This window comes from Dipodomys spectabilis, unplaced genomic scaffold, assembly GCF_019054845.1.
Source record: "Dipodomys spectabilis isolate Male_0828 unplaced genomic scaffold, ASM1905484v1 ptg000229l, whole genome shotgun sequence".
NCBI lineage: Eukaryota > Metazoa > Chordata > Mammalia > Rodentia > Heteromyidae > Dipodomys > Dipodomys spectabilis.
Window position 1 is genome coordinate 1784433 of NW_024870906.1, and position 20760 is coordinate 1805192.

The following is a 20760-nucleotide window of genomic DNA, read 5'->3' on the forward strand; positions in this document are numbered from 1 at the left end:
TGTTACCCACTCTGGAGAGAGAGAGAGTTAACAAGGGACCAACGTCCCGGAGAGGTCAGCTTGGAGCCTCAGGCATGCGCCATGGCCAGTTCGAAGCCAGGAGGAGACTCACCACATAGAGCTTGCGCCAGATGACGGCCCATTCTCGCAGAGTGCACGTGAGCTCCTGCACCAGCGGCAGCTCCCCGGGAATCACGGTCTCGTGCTGCCTGCAGAGAACCAATCAGAGGCTTGCTTTACTATGAGTGACAGTTGCTTTTCTCCACCAGCCTCCTCCCTCTGACCCTCAAAGGGGTGTGCTCTGGCTGGAAAGAGAGCAAACCAATGTGCACATGGTGAGGTGCATCATGTCCTGTAGAGGAATCTCCATCACATCTGCGCAGCAGAGAAAAGAGGGGCTTAGGACCACACAATCCTCGGACTCAACCTGGCTTCTGCCATGGCATGGGTGAGCCCGCCTCCACTTCTCCACCTCGGTTCTCTCTGGGAGCCTTCAATGACCAAACCAGGCTCGGGAACGAAAGGTACCTGAGCTGGAAGGATGGGTGAAGAGGCATGCCTGGCACCCCTATGCGGACTTATTGTCTAGAATGGACTGGGTCTTCTTCTCCGGGACTTCCCAACAGAGGAAATGTGGACAGACATATCAAAATCCTCACTCAGTCCCTGGGCACTGTGCTCATTCACATAAATCATCTCTGACATGTCGACGATGAGCAAAAGGAGAGAGCGAGAGAGCGAGTGGCCAAATGCAAAGATAGGACTGAAGGCTTGACACATGGGATGCCCAGGGAAGTGTGAATTGCAGGTAGAGTAAGGGAGTGAGAGTGGAAATGACCCGTCATGCACCAGGGGTGTGTTGACTGTGGAAAATGACAGACAGACCCTGACTTAGGATGGTGTGATTTATGAATTGAAAAGGATGAAACCCCAGGTAAAGCAGAGGAGTACGTGTCTTGTTATCGGGGGGGGGGGGGGGGGGGGGTGTAACTGGACAGCCTTCCATTCCTCTAGTTGAAAGCGGCACAGGAATGGCCACTGGGGGCAGACTTCTCTCAGGGGAGGAGATCTAGCTCTTAGTTTTAGTTCTGCCATGGAAGGGCTACGTGAACCAGAGCACGTCTCCATCTCTGATCTTACAATGAGGGCTTGGAGCTCAGCACCAGGAATGCTCTTGCTAGCTTTTGTGATTGCATGACTGTGGGCGCCAGCTGTCCATGCTTCGAGCCCCAAAGAGATCCGTTCCTCCTTCTTTGCATTGTCTCTTTCAATCTCTTGCCTTGAGACTCATGAGTTCTGATGCCTGTCTCAGCCTTCTCAGCAGCAGCAGTAAGTACTTCCCCAGAGAAAGGACACAGGCCAGAAATGAGAACAGCAGAAACGCAATAGATTTTTCTCCATCAAGCCCATCCACCATTTCCTGGAACTTCCCATCAAGCTCATGGACGGTGCAGGGAAGCTTGGCGAACGTTCCTTGATGTAGAGTGAAAATTCCAACACTCAGGGAATGCTGGGAGAGGAGCGAAAGCCCTCACTCAGTTCATGACTGCTGTCTTCATATTCTGAGAAAGGATGCCAGCGAGGAAGACAGAAGGAGAAGACAGAAGAGGGAATCCCACCAGGAAAAATGCTTTCCATCATTTCTCTCTCTGAGAAGTAGCCAATGAGGGGAGAGAAACACTCTTGGGTCTAAGGCATTCTTCAATCACTTCTTCTCTCTGTCTGACCAGGACTCAAATTCTCTAATCCACTTCAATGACTTCTAAGGAACTTACCCCCGGTCTTCCACAGTGGCCTCCTTCAAATGGATGTACGTTTCAGGGAAAATGCCCTAGAGACAGAAGAACTTTGTTTAGAGAGCCTCAAGTCAAGAACATCACCCAGCAAGAAAGACAGGGGACGGTCCACAGAACATTTTTTCCAGCGGGTTGGCAGGATGTCAGTTCCCTTGACTGACTTTCTTCAAGAGTGCGTAACGACAACACTGGGAAGGGAGAAATGAAGGTTCGGGTTCGGAGTGCACAGGATGCTTGGGAAATGGGGTGGAAAGGCCTCTGTCGCGTTTGAGAGCAAGCTCCCGGAGCCCCTCCCTCCCCGCACACCTGTCACGTGCTGTGCATTAAAGCATCTCACATCACGAGAGGGACGGACAGCCACGGAGCCCTCGATAGCCCACAGAATCATCACTGTTTTCTAAAATGATTCCAGTCCTAATATTCAATGTCCATATGTGAAAACAGAACTAGGTAACTGAGGGGATGGATGGGGTTGGGAGAGATGGGGGAGATTGAGGGGAGGGGTGACACTGGTCAAAATGCATTGTATTCATAAACTGGTATGTCAGAATGAAAACCCTTTGTACTACATATATAGCCAGTCTGGGGCTTAAACTCAGGTCTCGGCAACATCCCTGGGTTTCTTTTGCTCAAGGCTAACGCTCTACCACTTGAGCCACAGCACCACTTCCAGCTTTTTCTTTGTATGTGGTACTGAGGAATCAAATCCAGGGCTTTATGCACTCTAGGCAAGCCCTCTACCACTAAGCCACCTTCCCAGCCCTTAAACATAATTATAAAAGTGAAATGAAAACAATTCACCTCACACCGTCACCTCACGCAGTGCACCCAGATCGATGAGCACAGCACACTGGCCATCTCCAGCACGTCCCCGTCCCTGCGAATTCTAACACCCCACAGCCCGGATAATGTGGCCCAGCCATGGAACTGCCAGGGAACAGCCCAGGATGGCGCCCAGCACAGATGGCAAGCAACCCGCGTGAGCCCTTGTAAAAAGCTCTGTTTTACTGGGTGACGCACCCAGGACCCAGGGCAGAAGATGACCTTGGTGGAGGGTACCGCTGACCTTCACTTGGGCAGAGCTGACCCACCAGGCAGAGGTCCTTGCCTACCAGGCACCCAGCTCAGCGGCCCCTGGGTCAACGAGTGAGGTCTGTGGACATCACCTGTCCAGGTGGCAAGATGGGGTGACATCCCACTGCTCAGAGCACCATGACTCAAGATGTGTGCACACGCCATCATCCTTAATGGGGAGAGAGGTCGGTGAGTGTCAGCAGCGGTTGCCGTGTCCAGCTTCATGCCCTATGCCTGTCTGGACCATGCTGTCTTTGCTTCCTTTTATCCACCACCACCAACACAGGAAGCAGCAAGAACACCAGGATTAAGCTGCTGCGGGCAAGAGGCTGACAGGGGGATCCTGCCACCGCAGTGGACCTCAGTTAAATCCACATCCTCACCTTCTTGGGTGCACAAAGGGAAGGTTGGGGAGGATGCAGGAGTGAGAGGCGTTACTCTGCCTTGCCGTTGATAGGACCTAGAGCATGCACACAGATGAGGTGACCCTGAGCTCTCTCCTTACAGACCCAGCATGCAGTGATTCAGGAAGACCACGGATCAAGCATACACCACAGCAAAAACTGGGGGACGCATCCAATGTTTTGAGCCTGACTTCTGTAGTCCTGTGGCTCTCATCTGTCCACAGGACACTGCAGGTAGGGTGGGCGCTGCTCCTGACGCTGAGCTGAGGCCCGTGTTTGCTGATGGTGGTTTCTATGGAAACTGGGACTTGGGTGTCCACAGCTGCTCTCGGGGACATGATGCTGAGTAGAATATACCAGTGACAAAAGGACTTCAATGAGGCCAGCCCCATCTACAGGAAGAATGGGTGTTCGCAGGGCCTGGGGCAGGGGGTGAGGACTCAGGGTTTAATGTACGGTTTGGTTGGGAAAACGGACAGGATCTGGATGGAGAGGGTGATGTGGCGGCGTGACAGGACAAACAGGCTAAATGTCACAGAACTTAACACATACGATGGCCCACTCTGCGCCATGTGTTCTTAAATCACAATTTGAAAAAAAAAATTCCATAATTTGTAAAAAAAAAAGAGGGGGGGGAGGAAATCCAGGTAGAAATGAACTTCTTAAAGTAGCAATCATTAGCTTAAAATAAGTTAGAACACAGGGCTGGAGGTATAGCTCAGTGGTAGAGCACATTCCCACCATGCACAAGGCCCTAGGTTCGATCCCCACCACCCAAAGACACGCAAACAAAAGCACACCAACAACCAAAAGAAAAAAGAGGGGCTGGGAAGGTGGCTCAGTGGTAGAGCGCTTGCCTTGCATGCATGAGGCCCTGGGTTGGATTCCTCAGCACCACATAAGCAAAAAGAAAAAAGCCGGAAGTGGCGCTGTGGCTCAAGTGGTAGAGCGCTAGCCTTGAGCTGAAGACCTGAGGGACAGCACCCAGGCCCAGAGTTCAGGCTCCACGACCGAACCCCCCCCCCAAAAAAAAGAAAAAGGAGGTGACATTGATTTTCCAAAAGTCTGTACTTGCAGTAGGTTTTTCAAATCAAGAAGGCAAAGGACTGGGCTGGAGGTATGACTTAAGTGGTCCTAGCAAGTGCAAGGCCCTGAGTTCAATCCCAGTACCTCAAAGAAAAGGTTGCTCCCATTAGGAGATACCCCACTAGAAGACAAAGTACTCAAATTATAAACTGACCGTGATTTTATGTGACAGCTAAGCTAATCCTCAGCAGATAGTTGACACTGAGGAAGTTCATATGGAGAGGATATTCATTTTCAATATGATATTCATTTTTAGTGTCACTTGTATGTATCATCGGAACCTCTGGCACTTGATCATTTGTAAGGCATTTATCACTCAGATAAATGTGATGCTGGTAGAATGTTTCCTCACCAGCCTGGGTTCAGGGTTGTGATTGACAGCATATCTCAATTCTGCTTTTCCTTCCTCAATGGAACCTACTCACATGAATTAAAAAATAAACCAACAATGAATTTCTAGATGCTGACCTTATCCACACTCCCGTAACTCTGCCAGGATCAATAATCAGTGTCTTCAAAGCTCTTGGCTTATTGAATTTGGAAAGCCACAAGGTCCTTTTATCATCAGCTAAGTAGCTAGGCTGGCTTACAAATGACACCAAAAATTTCCATTAAGACAACAGGCCTTTCAACGCGCTCTTCCCCAAAGACTGGAAAGGAAGGGACAGAGGCTGAGGACAGTGCTGGATTTCTTAACCAAGGGGTGTCAAGACCTGAGAATCATTCACCACCACTGACCTTGGATTCTACCTACTTTTCTTAGATCTCTCCACAAGAAAGACCTTTCAACTTATAAAGCAAAGAAACAAAAAGAAATATCAGCGTCCAGGCGTTAGTATCTTCATCTCATTGTATTATGGGAAATCCTTTAACTACTGAAATATGTCTTCTCCAAGGTGAAGCTTCAAGCCTACAGAAATGTTTTAAGAAGTCTTCCTTGAATACAAAAATATTTAAGTCACACCCAGAGCTCATTTGCACGCTAGGGGTGTCTACCTGTCTAGCTTTCTGAGCTGGGAGATTTGGATGCATGAGGAAGTGTCAGAATGCTTTGGAACTGGAGACTGTCCATGCTGGAAAAATTCTTACGGACCAAGTATGGAGTGTAAGAAGACAACAGGTTGGAAGACCTGGTTTCTTCATTATGAATCATAAGGTTTTGTCTGAGAATGTTTTTCTTTAACTTTAAAAATAGATTGAGATATTAAGTGGCCTGAATATTCTTCCTCTTCCATAAACGTGAAACAACAAAGTGACTAACTCTTAGTGTACTTGGAAATAATTGCCACTTCTGCAATTGTCAGTGAAAGAAACGCTAATGGGGTTCAACCCTATCCTTAGCAGGTGCCCTGAAGCTTTATTTGCCTCAGGCTCACGCCTGTAATCCTAGCTACTCAAGTGGCTGAGATCTGAGGATCGTGGTTTGAAGCCAGCCGGGGCAGGAAAGTCCATGAGACTCTTATCTCCAATTAACCACCAGAAAACTGGAAGTGGTGCTGTGGCTCAAGTGGTAGAGCACTAGCCTTGGGCTGAAGAGCTCAGGGACAGTGACCAGGCCCAGAGTTCAGGCCCCAGGGTCATCATCATCAACAACACTGACTCCTCCCGTGAACCCACAAGGTAACTGAAAGCAGGGTAACAGCCAGGCATGCTGGCCTCTGTGTCCTGTGTCCCCTGTAGAGCCTTTCTCTACGGCAGTCACTTTGCAGCCATCTTAGAATACAGGAAGGAAGCCAGGTGCCAGTGGCTCACACCTGTAACCCTAGCTACTCAGGAAGCTGAGCTCTGAGGACTGCAGCCCGGGCAGGAAAGTCCATGAGACTGTTATCTCCAATGAAAACGAGAAGTGGCGCTGTGGCTCGAAGTGGTAGAGTGCTAGCCTTGAGTGGAAAAAGCTCAGGGACAGCGCCCAGGCCCTGAATTCAAGCCCTATAATGGACACAAAAAAACAAAACCTCCAGGAAGGACCTGAGAGTCAGTAGATACCTGCCAGCTGTCGGTGACTCACTGTATCAAGGCCCCACCTGATAAGCTGAGACAATGGACACTTACCACCTTTGACGTCACCTCTAGACAGGCCTGGGACTGGAACTGTTTAACTATGCATGCTTTTCACCCCTGGCCCTAATTCTTAGTCTTTTTTTTTTCTCAAATATATCACCCTACCACTTGAGCCGCAGCCCCACTTCTAGCTTTTTGGTGATTAATTGGAGCTAAGAGTCTCTTGGATTTTCCTACCAGGCTGGCTTTGAACTGCAATCCTTAGTTCTCAGCCTCCTGAGTATTAGTCCTGATTTCTCGGGGTCTCTCTCATGTGGGAAGGTGGTTCGGGGGCCTTGTGCTCATTTGCAGGTCACGTGGCCAACTTCGGCCAGCTTCCACGGTATTCTAGCTCACAATCTTTTATCCCTTCTCCCCCCTCTGGATTAAAAAAAATAATAATAAAATGTTTCTCTCCTTTCTAGTTGGTGTTTGAGCTAATGGTGAAACAGTAAGTCCTGATCAATTTGGTTCTTTCCAAAGAAAGTGCTGACACAAGAGGCTGCCCTGGAGAGCCGGGCCCCATCAAAGGAAAAGCGCTGACAGGGCCAAAAAGAAACCGAGGGGCAGTGCCGCAGCCAAGACTTGCTTTGGCTTGATGGTTAGTAGCTTTGACACGGGAAAGACAAACCGTCTGGCTCAGTAGCTTTTAAACTCTGCCCAGGGTAAAGAGAAAGAGACATTGCTATGGATAGGCCATCACACCAAATACGTGAAACGTAACAGAATCAGATGCATAAAACATAATTTAAAAATGAGTGAAGTCCACGTAAATGTCCACGTGTTTTGAAACAGTCCTTACCACGGCGCTGCATTTGCTCCTTTCAGTCTCATTTTCTGTCACATACCTACACATATATTGACTCCTGAATGTATTATGGGGGTGGGGGTGGGGCTAAGTTTGAAAACCTCTGCTCTGATTTGTCCATCTGATGAAAAAAGGAACCAATCAGGGGCCACAGGGACAGTGCTCAGCAAGGGCACTTAATATGGGAAGTAAAGGCAATGGGGAGAAGAACGCGTTCCCACCTTGCTCAGCTTCAGGGACAGGGAACAAGAAGTCATCCAGAAATCAGGCGCTGGTGGCTCATGCCTGTAATCCTAGCTACTCAGGAAGCTGAGATCTGAGGACCCAGGTTCAAAGCCACCTGTGCAAGAAATTCTTTGAAACTCTTATTTCCAATTAACTTCAAAAAATAAAAAAAGAAAGAATGAAAGTGAAGCAAAGCTTTGGCAGTAGAGCCTTGGCTCAAGTGGTAGAGCACTAGCCTTGAGCAAAAAAAGCTCAGGGACGGTGCCCAAACCCCAGAACCAACACAGACATTCATTTCCTTGAATTGGGAAAACGCAGAGAGGTTTATTACATCATTACTCTTGAGCACCAAAGTCTGAGAATTGACTTTCAAAGCAAAGAAAAAGCCAACCAAAGAGAAAAGATGCCAGATCTAGACAGCACAGATATCAGGATCTGATAGCTTTTAACACAAAATAAGTAGAGCTCAGACAAAACTTGAAACTTGAAATAAGCCATACCTTTTTAGATTTATTCTGGAGAGTATATCCTCTGTACCAACCTGTAATGGAATAAGAAAACACAAAACATTATACTTTCTGGTATAACATAGACACATTTCCACTATATATTCTCTTGTACCAGCACTTGTGAGACAATTCGCAGACAATGTATTAGAAGACAGTCAGGTTCATTGTACACCATGATCTATTTTACAACTGTTTTTGTTTTGGTTGGTCATGGGGCTTGAACTCCGGGCCTGGGAGTTGTCCCTGAGCTCTTCAGCTCAAGGCGAGGGCTCTACACTTGAGCCACAGCTCCCCTTCTGATTTTTTGGTGGTTTATTGGAGATAAGAGTCTCCAGATTTTCCTGTCTGGGCTGACTTTGAATCATGATCCTCCGATCTCAGCCTCGTGAGTAGCTAGGATTACAGGCAATAACTACTGGGTCCTCCGGCTTACAACTGTTTTTTGTTGGTGGTGGTGGTTGTGTGGCTTGAACTCAGGGCCCAGGTGATGTCCCTGAGCTCTTTTGCTCAAGGCTAGTGCTCTACCACTTTGAGCCACAATGCTACTTTCATTTTCTGGTGATTAACTATAGATAAGAGTCCCATGGACTTTCCTGCCCCAGGTTGGCTTTGAACTGCAATCCTCACATCTCAGCCTCAGTAGCTAGGATTACAGTTGTGAGCCAGTTTTTCTTTTTTCTTGCTTGCTTGCTGGTAGTACAGCTTGAAGCTTAAGTCATCTGCCAATACCATTTTACAATTCTCTTGCAATTTGTTCTCTACAAAATCAACCAGCAAAGCTGGGCACAGTGGCTCATCCCTGTAATCCTAGCAACTTAGGGGGCTGAGAACTGAAGATACCAGTTCAACACCAGTCAGAGCAGGAAAGTCCGTGAGACTCTTACCTCCAATTAACCATAAAAAGCCACAAGTGGAGCTATGGTTCAAGTGGTATAGCATCAGCCTTGAGCTCAAAAATCCCTCAGGGACAGTGCCAGTGTTATAAGAGAGGTCCACTAGACCCATATCCTGGCCAGGCCTTGGCCAGAGGTTAATCTGGTAATGTTAGCCGTTCTCCTGAGTGGTTGTAGCATCCAAGAATGTCTTATCTACATGTAGTCATCCTACGGACGTGAAGTAGACTAGGCAGGGGAAACTATCAGTCATAATAGAGGTAGGAACAGTGGTTGTAAAATAAGGGAAGTAGTGGTAGAATGCTTGCCTTGCATGTATGAGGCCCTGAGTTGGATTTCTCAGCACCACATAAGCAGAAAAAGCTGGAAGTGGCGCTGTGGCTCAAGTGGAAGAGTGCTGGCTTTAAGCTGAAGAGCTGAGGGGCAGCACCCAGGCCCCACCACCGACCAAAAAGAAAAGAATAAGAAATTACTAGGGAATGAATATTAACTCCATCAAGTAACTGCCTCAGAGCCACTGGGCTACATCCTTCAAATCCAGCTGTTGGAAATTGCCTCTGGGGCAAGTTGGAGTCAGGTGTGAAAAATCACAGAGCTGATTCTCCATCACTCTCCTCTCCTTAGACACTTAACTCATCTCCATTACCCACCTCGTGTTCCCAGACCCGCTTTAAAGGAGCTGTTGCCATTTGTAAAAGTTCCGCGCAGCAATCTGAGATCCATTTAGTCAGTGAACTCACATTCCAACAGACCCAAGGAAAGCAAACCACACACAACATGGTGAAGTCCCAAACCTTCCTCTATCCTGGGAAGGGAAACGATCCACACGGAGAAACAAACAAACCAAATTTCACACAGGGCTAACAGGAAGAATGAAAGAGGACAAGGGGAAGTCCGGCTTGTGGGGGGCAGGGCTAGAAGACCCTCACTGGGGAGACCCACGGGGGGTGAGGGGGGGTTGAGGGAGAGATTTACATGATTAATATGGCAATTCATTCATTAAATATAAAACCCCTATTGAATGGAAGCATCAGGCACTGTCTTCACGGAGGAAGGAAACAGATGCATCAACAGGTCACTAGATACACAAGCGACTTTAGTGGAACTGACTGGTGATTGGGGAATCAGCAGCAATAAGTTGGGGGGGGGGGAAAGGCTCACTGAAGGCTTGCCCAACAAGAAAAGCATCATTTGCAGTGCAAGTTATGGGGTGGTCTGTAAAAACAGTCTTCATCCTCGCATCACAAGTGAAATCCGGCCCCCACGTACACATATAAAAGATCTGGAAGTTCTGTGTATCCTTCTAGGAATTAAAGACCAGAAGCCAAGCGGAAGCTGGGCTGTCAGAGAAGCACCTGGGGACCAGGGGTCCACAGAGGAGGAGCAGGTGCGAAATCCTGTTGTTTTTCTCCCCTTAAGTGTCCTGGTCTGGTAACTTAATTAGGCCAAGGTCAGAGGTTGCCTCTCCTGGGGCCAGGTAAAGCAGTCAGGTTTCCCAGGGCAGAGGGGGGGGCCCCAGGGCCCTGGGAACTAGGCTTCAGCAGGACTGGTTCATCTGCAATCCTCTCTATTGGAAAACAAAACAAAACAAAACAACACAACACCCGCAGCCCCTCCTAAACACACGTGGGGCCCTCACCTTGGGCTTTTGAAAATTAACTCCAAGGCAGGAAGTCAAGGGATGAAGATGGTGAAAGATAATTGTAATTTTCTTGCACCCTTTTTCTTGAAATGAATCAGTCAGGCTAATTATCTCAAATAGTGTGCACTAGTGACAAGCAGGTGGGACTCCAGAGAAACTTTTGACTTTTTAGTCGGTCATGGGGCTTGAACTCTGGGCCTGCGCGCTGTCCCTCAGCCCAAGGCTAGTACTCTACCACTTGAGCCACAGTGCCACTTCTGGTTTTCTGGTGGTTTGTTGGAGATAAGAGTCTCAATGACCTTCCTGCCCAGGCTGGCTTTGAACTGTGATCCTCAGATCTCGGCCTCCTGAGTAGCTGGGATGACAGACATGCGCCATAGACCCCCCCACCTGAAAGTCTTTTTTGACTTTGGAAAGCACTGAAATCTGACACCATGACTAAAAAATAAAAGTAAAACTATCCCTAGATGTGAGGACTTGCACCTGTAATTCTAGCTACTTAGAAAGATTTTAGTTTGAGGCGGCTCACACAAACATCTAACAAGCCCTCATCTCAACCAATAAGCCAGACATGGTGTCATCTCAACTACCTGGGAGGCTACAGGTAGGAGGATAATGGTCAGAGGCCAGATCTGGGCAAAAATTGAAAGACCCTACCTGAAGGACAAACAACAAAAAGGGCAAAGGCATGGTTCAAGGGCTGGAATGCTTGCCTAAGCAAGTACAAGGCCTAGTTTCAAGGCCCAGTACTGCAGAAGGACCAGAAGGGAACTGGGAAGCAACTGATTGGCTGCCGAGGCTGGAGGTCTTGGCTCCTTCCCTTGCACTGAGTGAATCAGGCCCAGGCCTCAACGGCCACAGACCTCCCTCAGCACACAGCCTCCGCGTGCAGTGAACTTGGCCTCCAGATCCTAGGAGCCTGCTATGCAAGTGGATCTCCTGAGTGGGAAAAACAGGAAGGTGTGGGTGAGGATGGGATGGGAGGGAAAAACTGGGAGAGAGCAAGGGCAGGGTAACACTGTCCAAAAAGAAATGCACTCTTTACCTGATTTATGTAACTATAAGCCCTTTGTGCATCACCTTTATAGTAACAATAAAAAAATTAAATGTTAAAAAATGACTGTTTTTAACCTTCAGTTTGCATACAGCAGGCCTCAAAATACACACACACACACACACACACACACACACACACACACACACACACACACACGAGTCAGTCCTGGGGCTTTAATCCAGGGACTCCGTGCTGTCCCTCAGCTTTCTCACTCATGATTGGAGCTCTACTATTTGAGCCACACCTCCCCTTCTAGCTTTTTGCAGGTTACTTGAAGATTAAGAATCTCATAAACTTTCCTGCCCAAGCTGGCTTCAAATTATGACCCTCGGAGCCCGATCCAGTGTCTAGGATTACAGGAGTGAGTCGCCAGTGTCCGGCTCCATAAACATTGGATGGGATAGTCACTCACGAGGAAGGTCTCTGTAAGTCCCTGTGATGCACTGATCAGCCGGCTTTAGGGAACACACAGTGAACTTTGTGACACAGGAGTCGATCAGGCTGCACAGCTGCAGGCAATAGGGCAGGATGACCACAAAACCGCAGGACTGTCTGGAAGAGGAAGCTCTGGGTTTTCCACCTGGATATGCGCACTGTCAGTTTAAAGTAACGAAGGCTCTGGTCTCTAACAACGCATTATACAAAAACATCCTCTTGTTCCCCCCATCCTGCCCTCTACCTCTCCTTCTGCCTTTCTTCCTTGTTTTTAGGTCCCAGACCAGGACTCAAACTTAGGACACCTGCCACTTTCTCGCATTGCTTGGCACTCTACCAACTGAGCCACAGTACCAGCTCCCTCTCTCCCTTTTTTTGTCTGTCATGGCGTTTGAACTTGGGCCTGGGCACTGTCAGGGACACTTGAGCCAAAGTTCCACTTCTGATTTTCTTGTGGTTAATTAGAGATAAGAGTCTCATGGACTTTCCTGCCTAGCCTGGCTTTGAACCACCATCCTCCAGATCTCAGCTTCCTGAGTAGGTAGGATTACAGGCGTGAGTCACTGGCACTTGGTTCCTTTCTTTTAATGCCAGTTCTAGGGCTTGAAACTCAGAGCCTCAAGTTCTTGCTTGGCTTTTTTGCTCACATCTGTGCTCTACCCTTTGAGCCACAGCTCCACTTCTGGCTTTTTGCTGAGTAGCTGGGAGATAAAAGTCTCTCAGATTTGTCCAGCTAGGCTGGGTTTGAACCACCATTCTCAGATCTCCGCCTCCTGAGTAGCTAGGATTCCAGGCTCATGGGCTCTCTTTTTATTCTATCTTGTTAACCCACAAAAATTGAACACTGCAGCTAAACGCCATGAAGGTTTCTTTGGGTGGCCTACGGTGGATGGAGAAGTCTGCAGCCTCTTCAAGCAAGTGGGGGAGGGGGGAGGCCCAGGGGACAGAACAAGTGTCCCCTGGGAAAGGAGCCCTCCCGGCACACGCACACACGCCACACGTGTGCCCTCCAGTGTGTCAACACTGCCTCTGGTTTGCCAGCTCCCTTTGTGTTTCCCGGATGGAAGTGGCTAGTTTTCCTGCAGCCGTTAGGTCTGCCTGCTGAGTCTCACCCCCTCTTCTGGGAATGCATTTCTTTCACTCAGGAAAGCTGGATGACAGGACTGGGCATGTTGGTCTATCAGCAGCGCCTTGCTTTTATATGGCCTCGCCGTCAGTGTCATTTGCAAAGGTGAAGGAGAGTTACAGAGGCATGAGTGAGGATTCAGTCACACAAGCTATATTTGTGGAGGTCCACGGGACTGGCATCCAAACCCAGGCCCTTACTGATCTCTTAGGAGGGTTGGACACACTGTGAGGGGAGCTGGGTCCAGAGAGAACCCACCCCAGAGCAGAGACATTCCAGATGCTGGTAAACTTGTCCAACACCTATTTAAACAGTACTAGGGAGAATGTCTGTAGTTCCAGTCACGCAGGGGCCTATGATAGGAGGGCTGCTTGAATCCAGGAGTTTGAGGTCAGTGTGGACAACAAATAGAAAGGAAAGAAAAAAGGTCTGGCACTGGTGGCTCAGCCTGTAATCCTACCTACTCAGGAGGCTGAGATCTGAGGATCAAAGCCAGCCTGGGAGGGAAAGTCCATGGGACTCTTATCTCCATTGAACCACCAGAAAACTGGAAGTGGTACTGTGGCTTAAAATGGTAGAGCACTAACCTTGAGCAAAAATGCTCAGAGACAGCACCCAGACCCTGAGTTCAAATCCCCTGACTGACAAGAAGAAGGAGGAAGGGGGGAGGAAGAGGAAGAAGAGGAGGAGGAGGAAGAGGAGGAGGAAGAGGAGGAGTAGAGAAGAAAGAATGAAAGAAGCAAAGAGAGAAGAGAAAGAGAGAGAGAAATAGAGAAAGAATATGTAAAAGGATCTTATCCACTTTGGAAAACTGTTATTCCCAAAATCAAGTTGGGAAAAATGAGATCTTGGCACTATTCTGTCACTATCTATGAACACCGAACATCTTCTGTTATTTAATTCTTTGACCTCTTCCATGATGACATGATTTTAAAGACCGTAAGTCCCCCTTCTAGTACGGTAAATAAAGCAGAGGTAGAAGCAGGAGGAGAAATACATGCCCACCCATCTGTCCTCAACTCCAAGCCTTCCTTCGGGACTTTGCCTCACACCTGTCCTTCGCTGAGTGGTGTGAGGTGCGTCAGCGGGAAGGAATGCGTAATGCACTGCATTGCGGCTGGCTGAGCGACCAAGAGGCCTGAAGACAGCCACACGGGGACACACGTGAGCTGAGCGACCAAGAGGCCTGAAGGCAGCCACACGGGGACACACGTGAGCTGGGGGCAGGCAGCGGCTCTCCCGCGCTGCACCTTCCTGACCTGCTGCTCCAACCCAAACCCCCATCAGCCAGCAGCAAGACATTCCCAAGTAGTTTGGGAGGCTGAGCTGCCCTCCTCAGATTTGTGGGCTGTTGGCCAAATGGGCCAACTCCAAGTGCCAGCTTATGATGGCCTAAAGGGCGGCTTACCACCCTGGAGAGCTCTGGCTTCTCCACTAGAACGTTCTGTGGATGCCTGGACCTAAGCACTGCACGTTTCAAGAATGGATTCGGGAGGTACACTCCACTGTATCTCAGAAAGCAGAAATAGGAGAAGACATTCTCTTTCTTGTAAGACTAACGGGTGTGGTGGTATATGCTGGTAATCCCAGCTACCTGAAGAGGATCTAAGTTCTAGGCCACCCAAGGCAAAGTTAGCAAGACCTTATTCCAAGTGTGTGTGGGGGCGGGGAGGGGGGGCGGGGATAGAAACCCAATCCAGGCATGGGTTTTTTTCTACAGGGAGGCTGTAGTTAGGAGGATCACAGTCCAAGGCCAGCTCCAGGCAAAGACAGACAGAAGACTGTCTCCAAAGGAATAACTCAAGTGAAAAGGGATGGAGGCACGGCTCAAGGGACAGCAGCCATACAGTAAGCTCAAAACCATGGCGTTGAATCCCAGTACCACCAAAAATAACCAAACAAAACTAACTCAGTACAAGGTTTTAATTAGAAAAGGAGGTTGAGGACAGCTGAGTTCATAGAAGCCTGGGCTCACACACACACACACACACACACACACACGCACGCACGCACGCACGCACGCACACACACACGTACGCACACACACACACACGCACGCACACACACACACACGCACGCACACACACACACACGCACGCACGCACGCACGCACGCACGCACACACACACACACACACACACACACACACACATACACACACACACACACACACACACACACATACACACACACACACACACACACACACACACATACACACACACACACACACACACACACACACACACACACACACACACGCACGCACGCACGCACGCACGCACACACGCACGCACACACACACCAGCAACAACAAGCAAACAAAAAAAAAAAGTCCTAAATGGGAGAAGAGACCATTCCAGAGGCTCTACTTTTTAATGAACTCCACTCAGCAACAAACTTACTGCCTTGACCATCTTTTGATGCTCGGTAGTTGTTGGTGACAAACTGCCAAAGGTCAAGGACAGGCAGATGCGCGGTGGGACCAAACACACTCAATGCAATGCCTCACGGCCTACTCTGCTTCCAAGGCCAGTGCCAAGACGTTCACACACACTGCCTGTCATAAAATCCAAGCTGCTGGGTCCACGGCCATTTATATTCAGAGAGGCAGGCCATACCAAGGATGGACTGAGAATCACAATAAACTTTCTTGGGGCGGCTAAACAGTTAGATAAATCCAGACCCCAATGGCAGCTTATTCCTAGTAAACTTTTACATCAAGTTTTTGTTGTTGTTGTTGTTGTTTTGGTTTGGTTTTGGTGATTGTGGGGCTTGAACTCAGGGCCTAGGCGCTGTCCCTGAACTTTTTTGCTCAAAGCTAGCGCTCTACCATGTTGAGCCACAGCACCAGTTCTTGTGGTTCATTGGAGATAAGAGTCTTATGGACTTTCCTGCCTGGGCTGACCTCCAACCATGATCCTCCGATCTTAGCCTCCTAAAGTTAGGATTACAGGTGTGAGCCACTGGCACCTGGCCTAGAAGAACTTTTAAGAACTGATTCTTCAAATCATTTGTGTTCCTTTTTTTTGTGGGTCTCTTGTGTGGATACTGACTATTGGGCATGGCTGATGAACAGTTTTAAAAATCACAAAACAAAAACTAAGGAGGAATAGGAACAAAATCAATATCAGGGTTCCCAGGACAACAGAATGTGAGTTTTTTGTTTTTTTTGTTTTTGTTTTTGGTACAAGCAGTGGGACTTGAACCCAGGGCCTTGTTTGGCTTTTTCACTCACAGCTGGCACTCTCCCGTCTGACAATGGTTACACCTCAGCCTGAAAAACACAAATACAAAACACAAAAAACCACACTTCCGATGTATTCCTTTCTTCGTGGACATCAGGGACAAAGCTCATAACCACGTCACTTGCATCCCCTGAACACAAAGGCTCCATAAGGAGATTCAGCACCTACAGGGCACAAGTGAGAGCCCACGCTGACTCCTAACTTTTTGAGGGTGCCAGATCCCCAAACCCAAATGAGACAAAAACCTACAACTTGCGTAGGTAGAAAATTCCGCATCGGCTGCACGTGACACTCAACAGCTGGGACATTGAGATGCGCAGAAAAGACGTGACGCTGTAAAATGACTTGCGGGCTCTGTCGCTGAGGTGCACAGAACACATGAGTGAATTTTGCGCTTAGACTCAGCCCCGTCTCCAAGGTGCCTTCCTGCGTCCCTGTAATTCTTCTGGAACCCTGGTTCCCAGCATTTTGGGGAGATGATCCGCACACTTACTTTTTGAGAGTGGATTTCTTGCCTCAGAAGCTTTCTGCGGGCCTGGCTCTATGCAGAAGGAACAACACAGGCAAACTGAGGGCCTCCTGTCCGTCCCTTAGTGCTTCGTTTTTTGCATCTCTTCCAGCTTTCCCGGGGTCGTTTCTCTGGCTACGATGTTCATGCTGTTCTGAGTCTTCGGCTTTCCGTCCAGTGCTGCCCCTCTGCAGAGCTCAGCTCCATGCTGACACAGTATCTCATTTTGTTGTCGCCATCAGCGTCTGATTGTGTTGTGTGTATCCTGCAGGGTCCAGGGTCCAGAGAGTAGAGAAACGGAGGCCCCTCCTACACTTCCCCTGGGGAGGGAAACAATGGCTCGGTCTTGTGACTTCTATCGTCCTGGGTCCTGAGCTGCATGGCCTCCCACTTCGTTCACAGCACAGGCTTTTGCTGAGCGGCTATGGTGTGTCAGGTTAGTTGAGGCCGGCCCTGGCGGGGCCTCTAAACAGCTACCTTCTTGTGGAGTCACTCAATCAGCCACGGGGCAGGAAACAGCCAAAGAAGGAGTCCCTGGGGCTGTTCTGCAGTGGGTTGCAGGCAGAGAGCTATTTCTCTACATCTGGATGCACTCGCTTCCACACCTCCCTGCAATAGCTTAGACAGATCTGGTGTGCGTATCTCAAAGGCAGGGCGGGGCCGGGCAGATTGCGTACCAGAGACTGCAGGACTCAGGGACAGGAAGTTGTGAGACTCAAACCCCCAGGGCCAAAAACAAAACCATGCCAGTGTTACTTTGACAGTGGGACTGGCAGTACCATCGGTCTGGCAGTGTCACGGGAGTTCCCATTTTATTTGTTTTAAAGGAAGACAGGATGGGGGGGGAGGGGGGAGAGGCGGAACTGAACATGAGTTACTATTACTCAGCACTTCCTTTGACTTTAACATTGGCAAAGGACTCCTGCCCTCCATCGTGAAGTGCTTGAAAAAAAAAAAGGAATTTGAGATTCCAGCCAAGAACTTCAAGTACTCAGTAGATACAAGAACCTGCCGCTGAACTGGCAAGGCAGGCACTATTGCAAAGTTAATCCTATAAAATAAGCGTGATCGGAAGATGGAATCCACTACCATCATCTGTGAAGCTGCCCCTTGGTGGTCACTGAACAGAAGCAGCTGGCCAAGGGGCCTTTCTTCCCCCCTCCCACTCCCCACCCTGGCGTGCATCCACACTAGAGGAACACAGCAGACATTCTGTGGTGGCAGTCGGCAGGCAAAATGGCTTCTTGTTGGCGGAATCCACAGCCCGTCCACCACGCTCAAGATGAAAGCTCGGTGCCGTTGAGCGTGTTCTGTGTCCCATGAGGCCAGCGCTTCCCATAAGCACACAGTGTGTGGATGGCGAGATCCCAGGAGCACTGCATTGTGGGTACAGAATCAGACTCAGGCTCCTAGTTTGTATACCTGTGTTTATAGGAAATGCTCCCAAAGCGGAAACATGACGAGTGCAGACGGGAAACCACCCGTGGAAAATTATTCACCGTCACAAAATCATTAGAAATGGTGTAGAAAGCCAGGGGTTGTCAACGATGCGCGCCTATAATCCCAGTTACCGGAAGACTAAGATCTGAAGATGGTGGTACTAAGCCAACCCCAGCAGGAAATTCCATGAGATTCTTATCTCTAATAAACCACCAAAAAAGCCAGAAATGGAGGTATGTCTCAAGTGGTAGAGTGCCAGCCTTTAGTAAAAAAGTGAAGAGACAGCATCTTGAGTTCCAGCTCTAGTACCAGCACATACACATACACACACACACACACACACACACACACACACACACACACACACGCGCGTGCACACACACACACACACACACACACACTTACCTCAGGTTATGCACCTGAGATAACTATAAAAAATAATGAAGCTGTGTGGACACCTGGGGCCTGTTACCCACATATCTCATTCTTGATATTCTATATGCTAGCGTCACAGAAAAGGAGAAAAGAATGTTCAGAACATAAAGGTATCATCTACTTTGTTTTGGATCAACATCAATATTCTATCCTTCCTGATAGTCAACCAACACAGGACTACTAAAAACAACACACACACACACACACACACACACACACACACACACACACGACATCCATATGCATGCACACATGACATGCACACACAGACACACACAGAGACACACATAGACACACACACAGACACACATGACATCCATATGCATGCATACATGACATGCACACACAGACACACAGACACACACAGACACACACACACAGACACACACACACACACACACACACACACACACAAGAGCTAACATGTCAGGGGAGAACTACAAAGCTAAGATCTACAAAAGGCTAGACCCACACAAGGCCAGTGCAATATCTTGGCTGCTTTCCTGTGAGGCATTTGCGGATTTAAGAAAAGATTTCTCCCTGAGTCTGGGCTCACACCTGTAATCCCAGCCCTTGGGAAGTGGAGGTGGGAGGATTGTGAATTTGAGGGCAGTCTGGAATACAGAGTGAGTTCCTGGCCAGCCTGGGCCACATGGTGAGACCTTGACTATAAAAAGAAGAAGGAGGTCTGGGAGAGGTGAAGTTGAGAAGCAGAAAAGGAAAGAGAAGGAGAGCAGGAGGCTGGGGTGGGGGTGGGAGGGATGGGGGATATTAAGAACTTGGACTGTCATCAGTGAGTTGGGTATAACTTCAGACAAAATAGAATGCCACTGAAGAAGATAACAAAAAAAAATCATAAACACAAAATCTAAGTTGGAATTGTCCGACCCAATTCAAGAACAGTAAGCACCTAAAAAGAAGTCTCAGAATATACAAAGCAAACAACCAACCTCACCGTAGACACATACCATGGTCGGTCATGGCAGATTTGACACCATTCCATCAGTGCCAGAAAAAAATAAAGCAGAAGAAAAAAGCAGCAAATAAGAAATTTAAACCCCAATGATCCCTACATACACAGTCTTTCCAAGGCTGTGTGGCCGAGTTATAAAACTGATCATACTCGAGCTGGCAAGGTGGTTCAGTGGTAGAGCGCTTGCCTTGCATGCATGAGGCCCTGGGTTCGATTCCTTAGCACCACATAAGCAGAAAAAGATGGAAGTGGCGCTGTGGCTCAAGTGGTAGAGCGCTAGCCTTGAGCTGAAGAGCTGAGGGACAGCACCCAGGCCCAGAGTTCAGGCCCCACAACTGGCAAACAAAACTCTAGTCATAGGCATTGTATCTGCGCAGTGGGAAACCTGCACCCACAGGGACCCCGTGAGGCTCACCGCCCCCCCTGACAGTGAACGAGGGCCTAGTGGGGTGAAAGGGACTGTAACTTCACAAGCCGGAGTCCTGGAATGATCTACCCATTGTCCCAAGTGTCTCAGTGCTTTGGAACGGTCGCTGTGGTGGCCAGGATAAAAGGAGTGCCAGAATGGGGTGGGCAGAGTCCACACCGCCCTCTCAGTCTCCTCTCACACCCGGGGGAGTTACTGGATTACACTGAATTGGGTGTGCAGGGAGAGATAATACAGAACCAGGCCCTCAGCCAAAGGCCCAGGAGAGTCTGTGGCTGGGGCCAGAGACTCTTGTGCAACCAGGTAGATGATTTAGCTCATATTTTTATGGCCAACGCCAGCTTCCTTCCCTGCAGGCTTCCCGTCTCCTGCCATCCCTCAGGCATCCATGTGCCCGGGTCTCACACGCTGCTCCAAGACACCCGTGTGGAGGATCAGAGCCTGCCTCGCTCCTGCCCCGGCTCTCATGACAAAACTCGACTCTACTGGAGGCTCTCTGCCTTGCTCCTCAACTCCAGTGGGCTGGACACACTGCTGTGGTCTGCAGGGATTAGACAGGGGGAAGCTCCCAGTCTGGGGTGGGCTGGGTGGGCCTGCCCTGCAGGTTCTGCTTAGATGCACAGAACCTCTGTGG

General features: G+C 49.0%; 1 protein-coding gene across 1 annotated transcript in view; it reads right to left on the bottom strand.

The window, feature by feature from the left end:
• Dock5 (dedicator of cytokinesis 5) overlaps positions 1-20760 on the bottom strand; it is a 138168-nt gene that overhangs the window by 77431 nt on the left and 39977 nt on the right. The window contains exons 3-5 of the mRNA XM_042697792.1: positions 7934-7974; positions 1776-1831; positions 113-209 (exon numbers count right to left, since the gene is read on the bottom strand). Coding sequence (XP_042553726.1) covers positions 113-209; positions 1776-1831; positions 7934-7974 — 194 coding nt within the window. The remainder of the gene's footprint in view (positions 1-112; positions 210-1775; positions 1832-7933; positions 7975-20760) is intronic.